The 17,005-nt window shown below is 46.6% G+C and overlaps 1 protein-coding gene across 1 annotated transcript in view; it reads right to left on the reverse strand.

The window, feature by feature from the left end:
* The window catches only part of GRID1 (glutamate ionotropic receptor delta type subunit 1), a 703,521-nt gene that overhangs the window by 14,574 nt on the left and 671,942 nt on the right, over positions 1–17,005 (reverse strand). The window contains exon 14 of the mRNA XM_058542810.1: positions 2,653–2,819. Within this exon, the coding sequence (XP_058398793.1) occupies positions 2,653–2,819 (167 nt within the window). The remainder of the gene's footprint in view (positions 1–2,652; positions 2,820–17,005) is intronic.

A 17,005-nucleotide genomic window follows, 5' to 3' on the forward strand; every position in this document is an offset into this window, starting at 1 on the left:
TTCCAGATAAGACTGGGCTCTGCTATTCACACAGGATGCTTTTTCTGTAAATGGCATGGAGCATTGCTTCCTGGACCTGCCGCCTTCCTCCTCTGAGGCATGCCACAGCTAGGGCAGCTCACAGTTCTGGATGCACCATACAACTGACCCTGCTAACGAACCATAGGCAGCATAAGTTGGAGGTCTGAGGGTTCCCCCCAATAGACACCCATCTGCCCAGGTAGGGGAAGGGAGGTGCGTCCAGCCCAGGAGGGGCTGCAACATAGAGACAGATGACGGTATTAGTAGAGGCCAGCACAACCTACTGGGGACATTTACCTACAGTCACAGAGCATGTGGTCTTCTGATGAAAGCAAACAGTAACAAATTACTTCTTGCTAGAATAACAAGGAAACTGGACTAACCACTTTTGTTTATAGTGACCACTGAGGCCACTGGAGTCAAGGACCAGTCCACAGGGGCTCTGTTGGGAGACAATCTTAACAGAACTTCACGGTCAGTGAGCTCTGCTTCCCTGACTCCATTGAATAATCCAGCCAAGAACAAAGCTCTCTTCTCTCTTTAGTGCATCAATATTCACTTCAGCGGACTTTTGGGAGATCTCTGAGCAGTGCCAGCGCCCGGAGACTCTGAGTTTCCCTCGCTGGGGACCCTGTGCTTCCGTGAGCACCGTCTTGGGGCACATTAGCTGTCTTGGTGGTGCTGCTGCTATGTTGGCCTCATGAGCTCCCTTACCATCTGTTCCAGAGAGCAGCTCACAGGTTGATGATCTGTGGAATGCCCTGAGCCTCCTGTCTCAGAAAACCAACTGGTGTAAACCTTAACACCACCAACGTATTACACATCCTGGAGAGAAGCCATTCTTTCTTCCTGCCTTTAATCTGAGCAATCAATATATCACTGCTCCTCCTTCTCTCTTGTCATCTTTCTCTGCTCCAGGGAGCAAAGGGAGGCACGGAATGTATACACGACTAAATTCTAGGGAAAATCCAAAAGCCTCATTTAACTTAATTAGTTCTACTCCTTTTCCCAGTTTTGCAAATGAGCCACTGAATGGATGGGTCCCACACCCTCCTCCTCGGCCCTTCTCTAATGGGGTTTAGGCAGAGGTGCTCATGATCAAAAGAACACAGTGGATATCTAGGAGGTAGGAGGAGGGAGGTGGGAGGGCTCAGAGAGTCCACAGCAACGTGGGCAAGCACTGAGGCTCAGGGGACCTGGATTCTCCTCCCAACTCGGCCAGCAGCTTCTCTGGCTACTGGAGGTAGCTTCTCTGAGGATGTTAGAGGGACGATCTCTAAGAACTCTTGCCCCTCCAAAAGAATGATCCTCAGTGCTGGACTGCATGCATTAATTAGGCAACTAGGGGACGCTCCGAAGCCTGGGCACCATGCTGGCTTTTTGGCTTGAACACTTCTGCCACATTTTGGATTTTGGTAGACCAAGGCAGAGTCTGTCCTTAGACTTAGAGCTTCCTCTCTGGGCTCTGAAGTTCTGCCCCCTTCACCCACTAGGATGTCACCTCGCAGACATTTGTGAGCGGTAGGCCCAGGGCGTAGACGTTGTGGGGACGGGAGCGGCTGTTAGCAGGCTGGCTAATAGGAAAAGGCCGCTGAGCTTACTCATGCTCTTCCTGTCCACCTTCCCTGGCGAGGCCAGGTCACCTGGCCAAGGACTAAGGGAAGCTCCTGTGGTAGAAAATGGGGGAGGGATGAGGAGTGGCAATTTTTCTCAGGGAGGCTGGCCAGGTGTCCAGACTGAGCACTCGGAAAATTGATCATGCCCAAGGGTCCAGAGATCGGGCTCAAGGGACGGACTGGCACCAGCAAGTCACACGGGAAGGTAAATAGGCCAATGCCAATGACACACACTGTATTCACTTCTAGGGGAGCATGTCCACGTGCCTTTGCTTAGGCTGGAGCACTTCTGTCTATACAGCCTCCTCTCCACCTTCCCCGCAACACATCTGCTGGGATTAATTACCAGGACGCTGATCTGGGGGTGATGGGGAGGAGGCAGGTAATTAGCCACTGGCCACTCTCCACAGTGGAGGGCCGGAGCCCTTCCTGCCCGGCAGACAGCATCTGCCCCTCAGCCCATGTGTAGATGAACGTAGAGTCTGCTTCTCTGACTCCACTTTTCTTCACATCTCCACATTGACTCTTCCCACTTTGCAGATACATTTATTTTAAAAAGTGATTATTAGGCCTTCCTAGATCCAATTAATTATTCATTTAATTTTAAATTACTGGCCTATCTGGCTAACTCCTAGTCATCCTTCAGGCCTCAGGTGTCACCTCCTCTGGGAAGTCCTCTCTGGTCTCCTGGGTCTGGTCAGATGCCCTCGTCTGCTCTCCTCTTCCTCCAGAATATCCTCTCAGTCCCACTTACTGCCCTGTGCTGGCATCACCTACTCACAGCACAGTTCCCACCCAGATATGCACCTGCACGGGAAGGGACCGTAGACTTCCTCTTCTTCATCGTGGGACCTGGCACAGGTCTAGCTGGGGGTGGGAAGAAGCTTGTACACAGTTGGTGCTGAGGCAAATGTGATGAATGAACATATTTGTGTTGGCCCTCATCTCCCAGGAGAAGATAATTCTCCAGCCCCAGCACGGGTTGCTGCTGGAGTTGCACTCCTGGGCGGCCTACCTCTGGGAGAAGAGGTCCCTGTAGGGGCTGCCGTGCTGCAGGGCGATCCCGTAGCCCTTGCTGCTGACGCTGTTGCTGACGACGGTCACAGAGCAGTCATCATCCGTCAGGGCTGCGTACTCCACCACAGCCACATCCCACAGAAAGGCGTAGTTCCCCTTCTTTGCCTAAAAGACCAAAATAACTGTGAAGTTAGGCAGGCCTAGCCTGCTGCATTAGTTTTGAGCAGCAAGTCATTGCAGTGGTGGGATTTGAGAGACCCCCTCCTAATCGTCCTCCTGCCCACCAGCCAGCACAGCAAACTCTCCTCCCATTTTTTTGGCCTACAAATTCCACCACTGGTTGACGCCACTCCCTGTGGTTAGACATAAAAGGACATGATGCTGCCTCTGGTAGGCTCTGGTGTAGCACATCTCACAGAGAGAGGTGGGGAAGATGAACTGTAGGTGGGCTTGAAGGCTAGACTCCTGGTCACAGGGGCATAGCCCTATTCCTCAGATTAGTAGATTCGTTTTGGGGAGTGCAGAAAGTCTGACCCCAGGGAGTTGAGATTTTCTGATCAGAGATTTAGGAGGAGAATAATAGTATCCATTTAATATTTCTACTGAGAAGCTGACTGAGCCCTGCTTAGGGTGAACGTGGGAGATGGCCCTAGGTTCAGCGCCCCCAAATGGCCATGACTTAATATCTAAGTCACAAGCTTGCTACGCATGGAGAGGAACCAATTAAGGACAGTGTCCTGATTGTTATGGTGCCAGGCTGGGTTTCTGCCACTTGCCTTTCACTGCCTACATGAGAGTGTGCACACACACATACACAAACACATACATATGCCCTCATGCACACACATTTATATGCACACATATATGCATGCATGTACAGGTACACACACATGCACAAACATACATGTGCATGCACGTGTGTGCACATACACACAAACACAGACAGGAGCAGGTTTCTCATGTCAGTGTTTCCATAGCAATGCTAAGGTTGGAGATTATTTCATCAGGAATTTGCCTGCAGCCACAGCGGAAGTCCCAGTCCATCACATCCATCCACAGCAGCCACTCAATTCTATCTTGAGCCATAATTCTGACTTTGCCTAGAGTTTGGGCACTAAGAAGGAATATGAGCTGCTTTGCTTTTTGGAAAAAGATGCAAACTAGACATTGTCACTTGGCCAGCTTAAAATAGAGCATAAAGTCTTAATGCAGCAAAGTGCCTGGTTTTAATTCTATAGTGAGCACACAGATGCCTCTTTGCCTTTTCCTTCCCTCCTACTACAGCTCACACTAGAGGCTGCAAGACCTGAATCTGGGTTTGGTGGCATGGCTGAAACATCACAGGCAATGATATGCCAAGCTGGCAAGCTACGAGCTTCATGACATTGTCAAGGGTGTTGTTCCAGTCTCCTGCCTTTATTCAGTTGAGTCTTCATGTTCACTGAGACTTTCCAAAGAGTGCCATAGTTGCTTAGATGAAGCTAGTCAAGATTTTACTTCTTTTGGGACCCTAAGTGTCCTTGGCCCAAAATGGCTCATTTTCTCACCAGAATTTTTCCATCAGAAGGATTTGTGGGCAAGGTGTGGCCTCCCCCAGCAGGAATAGGCTGCTCCTAGCCATTCACATAACTTTGCCCAATGACCTTGTAAGAAATGACATGCACCTGTGCCACCCATTGGCTTTCACCTCAGGGAGCAATCCCAATATTACATCAAAGCCTCTTTCCTCGGCCAAGCCAATTTCAGAAGTCCCAAAGGGCTTTGACCCAGGTTGCAAAATTACACTCATCTCTCTTCCTCCACATGGGAAGATAACAGTCTTTGAAATTTTTTCCTGTTGGCAAACATGTTTTCTCATGAAAAGATATAAATTTCCAACCTCTTAGTAACTGAGTTTCTCAGCAAAATATTGACTTATAACCTAATATTTGGCTTCAGTCTGACTTTGGAGCATTTCACATCCATGCTCACAATTTGACATGACAATCAGACACTGTTATTTGTACGATTTCAAAAGGGCATGTCACGTTGAAGGAAGAACTAGGATCAGATTTGTTTCTACCTTTCAAGTGATGTTCCAAGAAGGAAAAGAAATAAGCTGGCCCAGATCGAGTAGAAACTGACTCTGATGAAAGCCTGGCATGGCCACCTTGATGGCTTGCGTGGATTCCTATAAATCACGAGCATTCGTGGCTCCCGTTTGGGCTGAGTCACAGGTGAGCACAGCTGCATGAAGGAAGTTGCATTTACAGTCCTTCTGGCCTAAGCTGAGAAGGCAGGAAACATGCAAGGGATGCTGGCAATGTCTCAGCCACAAATCCCTGCTAACTGGGAAGGTAGATGAGGAAAAAGGGAGAAGTTCTCCTTCTTGAGCTGCTGAATGACCGCATTCAATCTCCCCATTCATAAACAGGGACTAAATTTACTATTGTATTTCTGACATCTGCTTCGTGAAGCACGTGGCTGGATCCCTAATTACCTGATCGGGACCTGAAGAGGCTGCTGTGCCACATCTTGTATGTGAGCCAAATCAAAAGCTCCAGCTGCAAAGGGACAAGGTAGATCCCAGGTCTACCCTTATGAAATATGCTAAATCCCCAACATCCCTTCCCCAGCACTCCAGAGCTTCCTTGATCCTCCTCTCTTAGCCCCACGCTGAATAAAATGCAGCAGCAAAAGCTTCCCTGGGCTTCCCAAGTCCATCAGTTTCCAGGAAAACTTTTTGGACCTTGCAGACTTCTCCCCAATCTTCCTGGTGCCTCACAGACCCTGTATGAGACAGAAGGCTTCTTAGGTCTGACCATGCTCTCAGGTACACTTCAGATGCCAGCTATAAGAAGCCCAAACACCCCACCCATCATGGCTCTGTCCCCTTTATATAGAGCCTCTTCTTTCCCCCATGCAGAATGAGCTCCACACACCCCCCTAAAATTCTAAGATGTGGCTCTTCTTTTTGTAGAAGCAGAACCAGTTTTCCATGTGGCCCCTAATAATTATGCATCCACCTTCTTGTTCTGTGCTGCTTGTCCACAAGGTCTGGCTTCTCCATACGTGGGGGACACCGATTATATCAGACATCTGCCTCCAGGAGAGCCAAAAATTTCCTCTCTTTCTCTCTCCCCCTATCACAAGCTCATCCTCTTTCTTTCTTGAGTCTGATCATTTCTCCCATCCTGCTCTGAGGCTGAGCTCCCTCCTCTGTGCTTAGCCTGGGATCTATTCTTCATTTCCGTGGGGACGGCATTCTTACCCCTCTCCCCCACTCTCCAGCCCCTCAAGCCCATGGCAGAGACTCCTCCCACTCTGAGACATGTGCCATTTCCTGTTTATATTAACTACTCCCCTCTGTTGAGGATTTTTTTCCCAGTCTCTTGGGAAGACAGTGTTGGCAGGAATCTAGTCTCTTCTCAACTGTGTGTCATTGGCTGCTCCTCACAGAGGGAGAAGGGTGAATCGGACACCTTCCTGCAGGAGCCCGGAATTCCCTCGGCCAAATGGCACAACAGATCTTTGGAGCTGGCTATTTTGCCATTTCTGGTTCATACTAACACTCTTCCTTGTGTCTCCCAGTCCTGTCCTTTCCTTCCTAGGTGGCTGTAGAGAGTGAAGGAGGATGTTATCTGAGAGCAAGCATGATAGGCAGAGAGCTGTTTACAAATTGTTGACCTTTATTTCATAATGCCTAAAAGATAAAAGTGATACCATACATTTGTGTTCTGCATTAAAACAAAACAAGAACAAATATTGTATTTCACCTCTTCAATGGGTTAAATTACCTTTATCTGGCTGGCCCATTTCTAATGTTAAATGTATTCTGAATTTCTAATCACTGGCTTACCATGCATCAATGCCTTGGAATGTGGCTGTTGGAAAATTAGGCTGGAGACAAGGCTGGTTGATTCAGCCAAGACTCTCTCAAACCCTTGGTGCTATGCAGAGCGTAGGTGGGCATAGAAACCCAGAGAGTCCTTTAGGACTAGCTCTGGGGTCCTGGGATTACAGCCCAGGATTCCTCCAGGAGCTCTGGAAGGAATTTGCAGATCATCTAAGAAAGTGGAGGTTTGAAAGTAATATGGCCTAGAACTGTCATTTGCTACTTCCACAGTGTTTTGTTTTGCTTTTTAATTGATAATAACCAGCGTAAGAGAGGTTCTGACAAAATGGGCATGATCCTTTGTGTCAATAGGCATCACAGAATGACACAACCCTATGGAAAGTAATGCAGCAATACATAACGTGAACATTTAAAACTGCTCATGTCCTTACCCTAGCAAACTGGGAACTTAAGCTCAAAAGTAAATCAACATATCTACGTATCTTAAAGATACAACAGATATTTAAAATGTAATGTTGACTATAAAGTAAGTATACAAAGAGTTTAAATATTCAATATTAGGGAAATAATTTAATAAGTTATAGTTCATGAATGTGATGGGGTTTTATACAACAGATAGTAATTTTAAAGACTATGCAGAAACACAGAAATATATATCTAATGAAAGCAGCAGAAAACAAGAGGATGAATAACCTGTTGTTACTGTTCTGTATACATGTGAAATGTAATATGCCAAAAGACAGACAATATGGTCACATAAGGGAGTGGGATTAATGACGACTCTTAGGAGAGGTTGATTAAAATGTTTTCTTTAATCTTGTTACACAGTCTGTGCTATCATATACTACATAGGTGCCAAATCCCATCTCTGCCGCCCGGGGGGCCTTCGGCTCCTGGAAGTGCCCTTGCCCATCAACAGAACACAAAGGCCTGGCAGAGAGCTCCAATTCCCAGGGCACTGGCTCCCTGGCACTACCCAAACACCTGGGAAAGTCTCCCTCACATCCCTGGCCCGCATCTAAACATTTTGCTTCGTTTCACTCTCTCCTTTCCCTAAAAGAAAAAGAAAAGGCATTTGGTTCACATGTAAAAAGAATAAATGTGAGGACTTAGGGAAAGGAGGAAAGAACAGTGTCGACACTGGAGAAAGGCAAGGGCATCTGGGCACCCATCCCCAGGATGCCAGGGCAGCAGCAGGTAGAGAGGCCACCCTTGGCTTGTCTCCCAGTAAGCATCTTAACAAACAGAATCCAGCCCATCCCTGAAGTCCACCCTGTCCTTATTCCACTGACATGCTGGAGCGCTACAAATGGAAAGAGATTGAAACCCAGCGCTCAGAGCATCCTCCCTAACATTTGGAGGAACATGATCAGCCTCTATTGCTGGAGGAAGGTTGGGCACCATAAACAAAGGCAAGAGTGAGCTGGGATATTGGATGACTCACTCTGCGCCGCTCCACACTGGTAATGAAAGGAGATTGCACTGCTTGTCATTGCACCACTGATTCCACCCTTCCCAGAACTCACTCAGAGCACAAACTTTCAGAGACAACAGCCTTCGAGGCAGAACTTCATTATGAAGTTTGAATCCATCCTGACTGCTTTTGGAAAGGGGCAAGCAAGCTCACTGTTCCCCCTAACCAGAATGCTGGTGCTGCAAACATCAAACACAAGTGGTATCAGAGGGAAAGCGTCTAAGGAAACCAGAAGCCCACAGTGTCGGGGACAGGGGCGGGTGTGGAGGGCCTGCTGGGCACAGGTGCCCTCAGAAACCACATTACTTTTCCATCCACAGTATAATTCTGAGGGGCACAACATTAACCTCATTCTACAGAGGAAGAAACCGAGGCTCAGAAAAATAAAGTGACTTGTCCCAAACAAACCCGGATGGTGAGTGGCGGAGCCAGGTCAACCTGAGGTCCCTCAGGCTCCAAGAAGCCTGTGCTCTCCCCTCTGCCCTTCCTGGACTCGCGAAGGGAGGGCTGGGGAAGTTGATCCCAGTTTCCTTGCCCTCTGAGGACTTCCCGGGGGAATGCTGTGGGTGATAGAACACACAGAATGGCAATGACTGTCTTTCTGCAGCTTTACAAACAGAGGTGGTTCACGGAACTGCTGAAATGTTGGAGAGGGCAGACATGGGGCCCGCACTGTCTCTGGACAGGGTCATTAGGATGTCAAGGGCTCCCTGGAAACCTTCCGCATCCTCATGTGCATTCACCATCCAGTGGCACGCTCCTTGCTTTTCCCTGCATCCACCCTTCACCCTAGTCATGCAGAACTGGGCCGTCTCAAGCATCCCAAATATTAGCTCCTATGGTCGTGTTCATAAAACGGGAACACATTGCCACACACAGCCTGAACCCAGGCTACAGTGATACCTGTACTATGCACTGTGCCAAATCACAAGATGCAACAGTAAAAACCTAGACCATCTGCGGAGAAAAGGACAATTTTACAGTCTGCTGGTAGGAGTGTGGGCTGGCATGATATTTCTGGAATGGCAATTTGGTGGGAAGAATCAAATGCTTTTAAAATGTGCATATGTAGCAATTCCACCCCTAGTGATTTATCCTTAGGAATTATTCCGTTTCTGAAAAGATGTTTGTACAAGGATTTTCAGGGCAACACTGTTTAAACCAGCAAGAATTGGAAACAACTTAACTGCTCAACAATTGAGAATTAGCCAGGTAAATGACAGAACAGATGGTGGAATACTGTGTTACCATTACTATGGTGTTTTAAAAGAACATTCATTGCTAAGGGAAACAACTGTCCATGGTAAACAAGAACCAGACTGGTTCTAGACTCCAACTGTATGGACTCGAATCCCAACTTCACTGCTTACTGGCTGTTTGAGTGCCAGTAAGTTCTTAATATCTCCAGGCCTCAGTTCCACTGCATGTAAAAAGGTCCATATCTCCCACACTTCTGATGAGGATTGAATCTCTCAATAAACGACATGCTTAGGGCCTTGCCTGGTATATTATAAATGCTAAATAAGTGATAACAGTATTATACTGTTTAGTGAAAAAGAACCTATTGCAATTGAGTATTTATATTGTGATATCCTTTTTAAATTGTTATGTAAAAACTTTATGTGTATGAAGAATCAAAACCAAGCACCAAATGCCAAGAACAGTCATCTTTGGGTGGTGCCATCTTGGGTGACTTCTGTTGGTTTCTTTCAATCTCTTGTGTTGCTCATGTTTTCTGCAGCTCAGCAAGCTTTTCTTCTGTGGTTGCAGCTGCCCAAGAGGGTATAACTTCAGTGATTCCACTTCCTTCCTTGAGCACACCGTGGTGACAGATAGGGTTCTGGATGAAGACACACCTACTGCTATATCCTAGCTCTTCCGAGAACCTACAGTCTTGGGGGCTAATAATCGCGCCCTAGAGGACTATTCTGAGTGTGAAATTACAGCATGCGAGGCACTGTGCCTGGACATAGCGAGGGCTCAGTGCAAGCCATGCCTCCCTCTCCCTCTTGCAGTCCCCAGCCTGATTCAGGAGATCAATCTGTCAGCCGTTATTGAAACATCTTTGCTCCCACCCACTTCCCTCCTGCCAGTCATTCCTCTACCTTCACCAAGTCAGCAACATGCTCTGCGTGAGTGGTGTGTGTGTGAGTGCGTGTAAGTATGTGCACATGAGAATGCATGTGCATGACTGTATGCGTGTGTGTGGGAATGTGTGAGTGTGTGTGTGAGCACCACAGCCCCCAGGGAAGCAGCATAGAAGTGAACTCAGGTACTGAGCACCTGGAGAGCCACAAAGGATTCAAGAAAAGCAGACCTTCAGCTGACGATCAGGACTCTCTCTCTCCCTAGTCTCTCAAAACAGTGGAAAGAAGTCATCCAAAGTGACATGAAAACATAAAGCAGACAATCAACAGGACCTTGAGAGGTGTTCACAAGCCTTCCTCAGGGGGCTGGAAGGAAACCTGTCGCCCAAGGAGTAAAAGATAATGACCCATTACCCAGATCCACCGCTGGACCAGCAAAGCAGGCAAACCAGAACAAGATTGGTAGGATGGGCAGCTGGCAGCTGGACTCTCCCAAAGTTAGTGGAATGGCTGCTTTCGTGAAGTGTCCACAGGGCACAAAGACAGTCTGGCTCATGGCTTCAGACCAGAGTGAACAGGATGGAGCTGGACGATGAGATTACACAACCAAAAGGGCAGCAAGGCCATCTGGTTGGGGGTGTCCTGTGTGTGTGTGTGTGCGTGCGTGTGTATGTGTGTGTGTGTGGCCATGAGCACAGGCCATGGGGCCACCCTGCAGGCTGTCACGGTGATCCAGTGAGGCTGCCCATGACCTGGGTAAGAGGACCGAGATGATGGAGATGTCCCAAGGCTACAGCAGCAGAAAATGGCTCCTAAAGGCCAGGCACTAGGACTGCAAGATGATTTCTGCACATGCTTACCTGTCTCATCCTGGAATTCCTGTGTCCTAGAGTAACAGTCAAAACTGAGGAGTATAGTAAGGGATGGGGAGAGGGGCAAGTAATTTCTCAGGCCACCAATGCTGTTACTCCTATATTATCTTCTCTTTGATTCCTTAACTTACTTTCTAGAATCTTCAACTCCCTTTCAGAGAGCACAGCACGGTATATTGGTGAGAGCAAGGATGAGACGGGCAGACCAGGCCTTTCCCAGCTACCTGAGTGACCCCATCTAGAAGACAGGGAGAGCAAGCCCACCCACCTCACAGGCTCATCACAGGAAGAGATGGCATGGAAAGTGTCTGATGCACTGAAGGAACTCAAACAATATGATGCTATCCTCATGATCATGATAATCATCACCAGCATCATCCTCACAGCTTAAAGTTTGCATCCTCATTAAAATGCAACTGCCTTTGGGGAAATAACACTTGAACTTGTCCTCAGTCATCAGCTTGGTAAATTAGAAAGACTGTTAGACTGGGCCACAGTCTTGGCCCAGTTACTGACTCACTATCAATTTGTAAAAGTGGAAGACGGGCCCATATAGTTCTTAAGGTCATTTCTAGCTTTAACATCTTCAAAGTCTATGATATAGACCAGTGGTTCTCAAAGTGTGTTCCCTGAACCAGCAGCATCAGCATCACCGGAAAACTTATAAGAAATGTGAATTCTCAGTCTCCATACCAGACCCACTGAATAAGAGACTCTGGGAGTGGGGCCCAACAATCTACATTTTAATAAGTTCTCCAGGTGATCCTGATGTATGCTGAAGTTGAGATCCAGTGATATAGACCTCTGTGTCAATTAACTTTCTGATCTTCTCTTGAGAGCAGGTTTAGACAAGGAGAGAGTATTATGGCTCTAGGGCCTCAGGTTCGGGCATTAAATGGAGGAGGGTAAATCACAGAGTTGAGAGATCAAGGCTACTGAAAACAAACATTAAAGGAAAGGCATACTTTATATCTTCTTCCCACGAAGCTCTCTACGTGGTGCTTTCTCATCCACTCTCTTCTTAGAAAGTTCAGGATAAACTTCCACAGTATAAACTGTGTCCATTTTCCAAGGAAATTGAGGCTCAAAAAGGACTGTGCCCGGGGCTGGCCCGGTGGCGCAAGTGGTTAAGTGCGCGTGCTTCGCTGCGGTGGCCCGGGGTTCGCCGGATCGGATCCCAGGCGTGCACTGACACACCGCTTGGCAAGCCATGCTGTGGCGGCATCCCATATAAAGTGGAGGAAGATGGGCATGGATGTTAGCCCGGGGCCAGTCTCCCTCAGGAAAAAGAGGAGGATTGGCAGATGTTAGCTTAGGGCCGATCTGCCTGACAAAAAACAAACAAACAAAAAAAAAACAAACGACTGTGGCCAAGACCACAGAATCAGCTATTGGCAGAGCTTGAATGTCTCCCCAGCTCTCCTCGACTGCAAATGGCCTTCCCCTCTCCCACATCAGAAGTTCAACATCAGTAGCCCCCAAGAGCCACATAGAGCCCCCTGAGCAGCCAGCTCTGTTATCATGTTGGTTTTTTCTCTTCTGCTGCTAGATTCTGGCCAAGCTTTTGCTAATGATGTCTGCCTCCTGCACTTGACCCTACGGGGGCTTCATGCCCACATTCCCTTTTAGGGCCTCTTACACTCTGGGGAGAAATGTTCTTATTTAATGAACCAAGTATTGTCTTAGTGGGAGAAGGTTTCTCACATCTCCAAGAGAGAAGGAGCTGGTCTGGTACAAAGGAAAAAGAAAAGTTCTAACTTGGAAGAATGAATGGCTCCTTCCTCAAAGTCTGAAATTGCACACTGTCAGCAAAACCAGGGGCCATAAATAACCTTCTCAGCAGGGCAAAGGGACATATTGATTTTCAATGATTTGTCAGAATTTTAAATTGTCCAAAGACCATGATAAACAACAATCTAATCTGAGTTATTCCATGGGAAAGATTAAGAATGATCTAAAAGAAGGAGTAAATTGGTTTGCTTAGATACAAAATAGATTAGAGAGAGAAAAGAATACAGAATGAAAAATGTCATCCTGGCAAAGGAAAACAACCTAAGAACACATGAACTCACACAGCAGAGGACAGACATCCAGGCAGTCAAACACCTCACAAAGAAGGACAGGGAAAGGGCACGTGCACCCACGCACACAGACGCGGGGAAGGATGTAACCCCGTGGCCATGCATGCTCTGTTCACTGCCCCAGCGTGACATCTGGCATACAGTTGGTGCTGAATAAATATGTGTAAAGTGATCAATGAAGAACTAAAGGGATGGACACTGGAATCTGGGAAGCCTGGGTCCTTGAATCAAAGCAAGCTGGTCTGGTTATGCCCTGTTTGCCCCTCCTGGTCTGCGCTCCACTCTTCTCCACTCTGCCCTCTCTTCCGGGGCAGGCCTTCATGGACAGTATCAATGGGCACCCTTGGCTTCTGGCTAAGAGTCACTTTCTAAGATTCAGGAATAAATCAAATACTAATACTAATAAAACAACGATCATAACAACAAGCACCATTCATTCAAGCATATGTCCTCAAACTTGAGAGGACACGAGAATCACCTGAAGCACATATTCAAATACAGATTCCTAACCCTCCTCTCGCTCCCCTCCCCCAGTTTCTGATCCATTGGGTCTAAAGTAGGGCCCAAGAATTTCACTTCTAAGATGTCCCCAGATGATGCTCATGCTGCTGGTCCAAGGACCACACTTTGAGAACTACTGTGTTAAAATATACTCTACAAGGCATTGCCCTAATCCCTTCACATCACCTCCAACCAGTACAGAAACTCTGGGAAGACCCACTACTATTATTCCTGTTTTTCAGATGAGGTAACTTTGTTCAGGAGTTAGTTAACTTGCCTGAGATCACACCTCTGGCATGAGATGGATGCAAGAACCAAACCTACTTCTTGTTAACTCAAATCCCACACTCTATTCACTACACTACGTTGCCTTCACTGAGCACTTGGCTTCATTGAGACAAAGTTCAAGTGAGACTCATGAAACTACACCCTGAGGCCGGGGTGGCTTTGCTATCTGCAGCCAACTCCTCTCAATGTTTCTTTAGCCATAAAAGGTTGTTGGGAACCAACAACTCGAACTCTACCGGAAGGAGAGAAGAGCAGTAAAATTGCCTGTGATCACAGTTAATATCAAAGACTCTCTCTTGCTGTGTTGGGAGACCATCCCTGAGGGATTTACGTTGAGGAGTATCATTCTTTAACCCCATTTGTGGCTAAGTATTCCTTTATGGTCTTTGTGAAAATGTCAGCCTGGAGAGAGAGAGCGCTCACACAATAGCCTTCAAGCACTTGGCGGAGCTACAATAGAGGTCACATTCTGACCAAAAAGATCCAAAGAGACTCCCATCCCTCACAACCAAAGAAGCTCTGGGCTCTACTTGTCAAGATGTACAGCTTTGTAAGGTCAAAGGGTCAGAAAGATTCACCACTGGAAGGGCCTGCCAGGGACACTGCCCTGAGAGAAGCCTGCTGCATAGCTGGGGGATGCCAAACAACTGACTAGAAAGTGTAGTAAACACTTCTCATCCCTTCCCGTGTAACTAACCGAGGCCTGACACCTGGGCTCTAGGAAATAGGGCCAAGACCTCTTCCATATGAAGATTCTTAACATAGTCGAAATACCAAATTTCACTGCTAAGGATTTTCTTTACTGGTCTCCGCCATTTCTGTTTCCTTTATCCAAACCTTGGGAGGCATGCTTTTCAAAGCTTACGCTGGTCCTATTACCCTTCCTGATTTGAGTTAATCCACCTCTCTCATCTCTCTCTCTCTATCTCTGTGTGTGTGTGTATGTCCCTCTCTATCTCTCTGTCTGTGTGTCTGTGTGTCTCTCTCTCTCTTTCTCTCTCTCTCTCTCTCACACATGCACGAAAATTTTAAAATGTAGAGTTCAAAGCCAATCTTAATACCTCTATGTCAGGGAGTAAATACATTCTTTATTAGAGCTACCCATCCCCATGGAAATATTTTTCTACCCAAATAGGTTTTATATTATTAATGATGACAATAATGATGGTGATGGTAATAATAGTAGTAATAATAATAAACACGTGATGGTAGAAAGGGTCCGATCATCTTTGGGCAAATTGCTTAACCTTTTTGAGTTTTGCATTCCTTATTTTCAAAATGGAAATATCACAAAATGCCCTCAATGGTGAAGATAAACTGCATAAGCACAATGCTGCACATAATAATTTCTTTATAAATGTTATTTCCTTCCTTCCTTTCTCCCTGTTTGTTCCTGGACAAACAACATTATACCAACAAAATGGAAATAAAAATAAGCTAAACAAAAATTGCCAACAATCTGGCTGACGCAATAAATCAAAATTGTTTTCATCAGCAATCGCTTCTTGATTTTAATGTAATCAAATAACAAAACAACTCAATTCAAAATGCAAAAACTTAAGTCATAAAACCAAAGTCATAATACTCAGTGGAACAAATAGAATGGAATCAGCCCACATTTATAGGCAGCACTAAGGTGAAGCATGTCAGACCTGGGTACAAAGCAAATTACAGGGCAGAGGAAATCTGAAAAATGAAATCAGATTTAAGGGGAGTGAACATCCTCCCACTCCTCTAATGAAGAGTTTGAAAATAATCAAAGTTAGCATGATGGCACGGATATTGGTTCGAGTCCAGAGCTTACCCTACCAAATTATAAAAATCGCAAAAGAAAGTAATTGAAGAATTCATAACGAGATTTGCTTGGCAACCCTCAAGACCCAAAGCAAAGTAATTTAATAAGGGAGGCACGGTGGGGGCTTTCCTTAATCTTTGGACTGTACGATCCTAAACCAATCAGCATCAAACAGAATTAAGCAGCAGGGCGCGATGAAGGAGCCAGCTTAGTCAATTGTATGGAAACCTGCTCCAGGAGACTGACTAAGGCCCCCTGTCCTCCCTGGCCCTCCTTGCCACTTCTTGCCCTCCCTGCCACTGGGTGCCAGCAATCCGCTCACTCATGTTGAAGAAAGAAGGACATGGCTGCATTTCTGAACTCTCATTTCTTACTCATTGAACATTCATTTTGTTTGATTTTTAAAAGGATAAAAGGCTTTGGATGTCCGTGTGCTTTGCTCCTGTGCCTACCTCTGCTCTGGGCTCTGGGGACAGACAAATGATTAAGAGAGGCCCAACTCTAGGGAGACTCCAAGTCCAGCGGAGGATGTGACAGAGCAGGGCACTGGGGATGGGGTGACATCTGATGAAGCTGTGCTCTGGGATGCACAGTGTATTAAGGGAGCCACTGGCCCTGCCCAGAAGAAGGAGGAGCTCCAGCGGGGGCTTAGGAAGAATGAATGCTTCGGCTCAGGCTGGGGGGATAACCAGGAACCAGCTTAGCCAATAAACAAAGGGAATGGTGTTCCAAGCAGCAAGTCCCAATGTGCGAAGGTGTGGAGAGGGGAAGGACCGCTCAGGTCTCCTATGACTAACTAGCACACTAGGTGACGGCAGGCAGGACCTGAGGCTTCACTTGGGTGGTGCCTGTACTCCATTTCTGCAGAATGTCATGAGGCAATGACACAGGCTCTGGGGTGAGAAAAACACTGAGTTCAAACCCTGGGTCTGATTCTGACTCAAGCTTGATTTTCAGCAAGTTCAATTTTAGTTTCCTTATTAATAAACAGGTTGTGTTGAAGCACAATTAAGCTAACGCATGGGAGAAACTTAACACCACACCTGATCCATCCTAGGCCTCTCTAACGGTAGCCATTATGATTAAATTAACCTCCTGATTGTCCCCAATAGAAGGAAGGAAAACCTCTGTTAAAGTAAAAAAAGGAAACAAAAATCTTTTATTTTTGAAATAACGTACTGTCCCAAATCATCCTTTTTCTTCACTCTGACCTTACACCAATTCTTTTTATTTATTTATTTTTTTGCAGGGGAAGATTCGCCCTAAGCTAACATCTGTTGCCAATCTTCCTCCTTTTTTCTTCCTTTTCCCCCACCAAAGCCTGAGTACACAGCTGTATATAGTTGTAAGTTCTTCTGGTTCTTCTATGTGAGCCACCGCCACAGCATGGCTACTGACAGACAAATGGTGTGGTTTTG

This window comes from Diceros bicornis, chromosome 6 (assembly GCF_020826845.1).
Source record: "Diceros bicornis minor isolate mBicDic1 chromosome 6, mDicBic1.mat.cur, whole genome shotgun sequence".
Classification (NCBI taxonomy): Eukaryota; Metazoa; Chordata; class Mammalia; order Perissodactyla; family Rhinocerotidae; genus Diceros; species Diceros bicornis.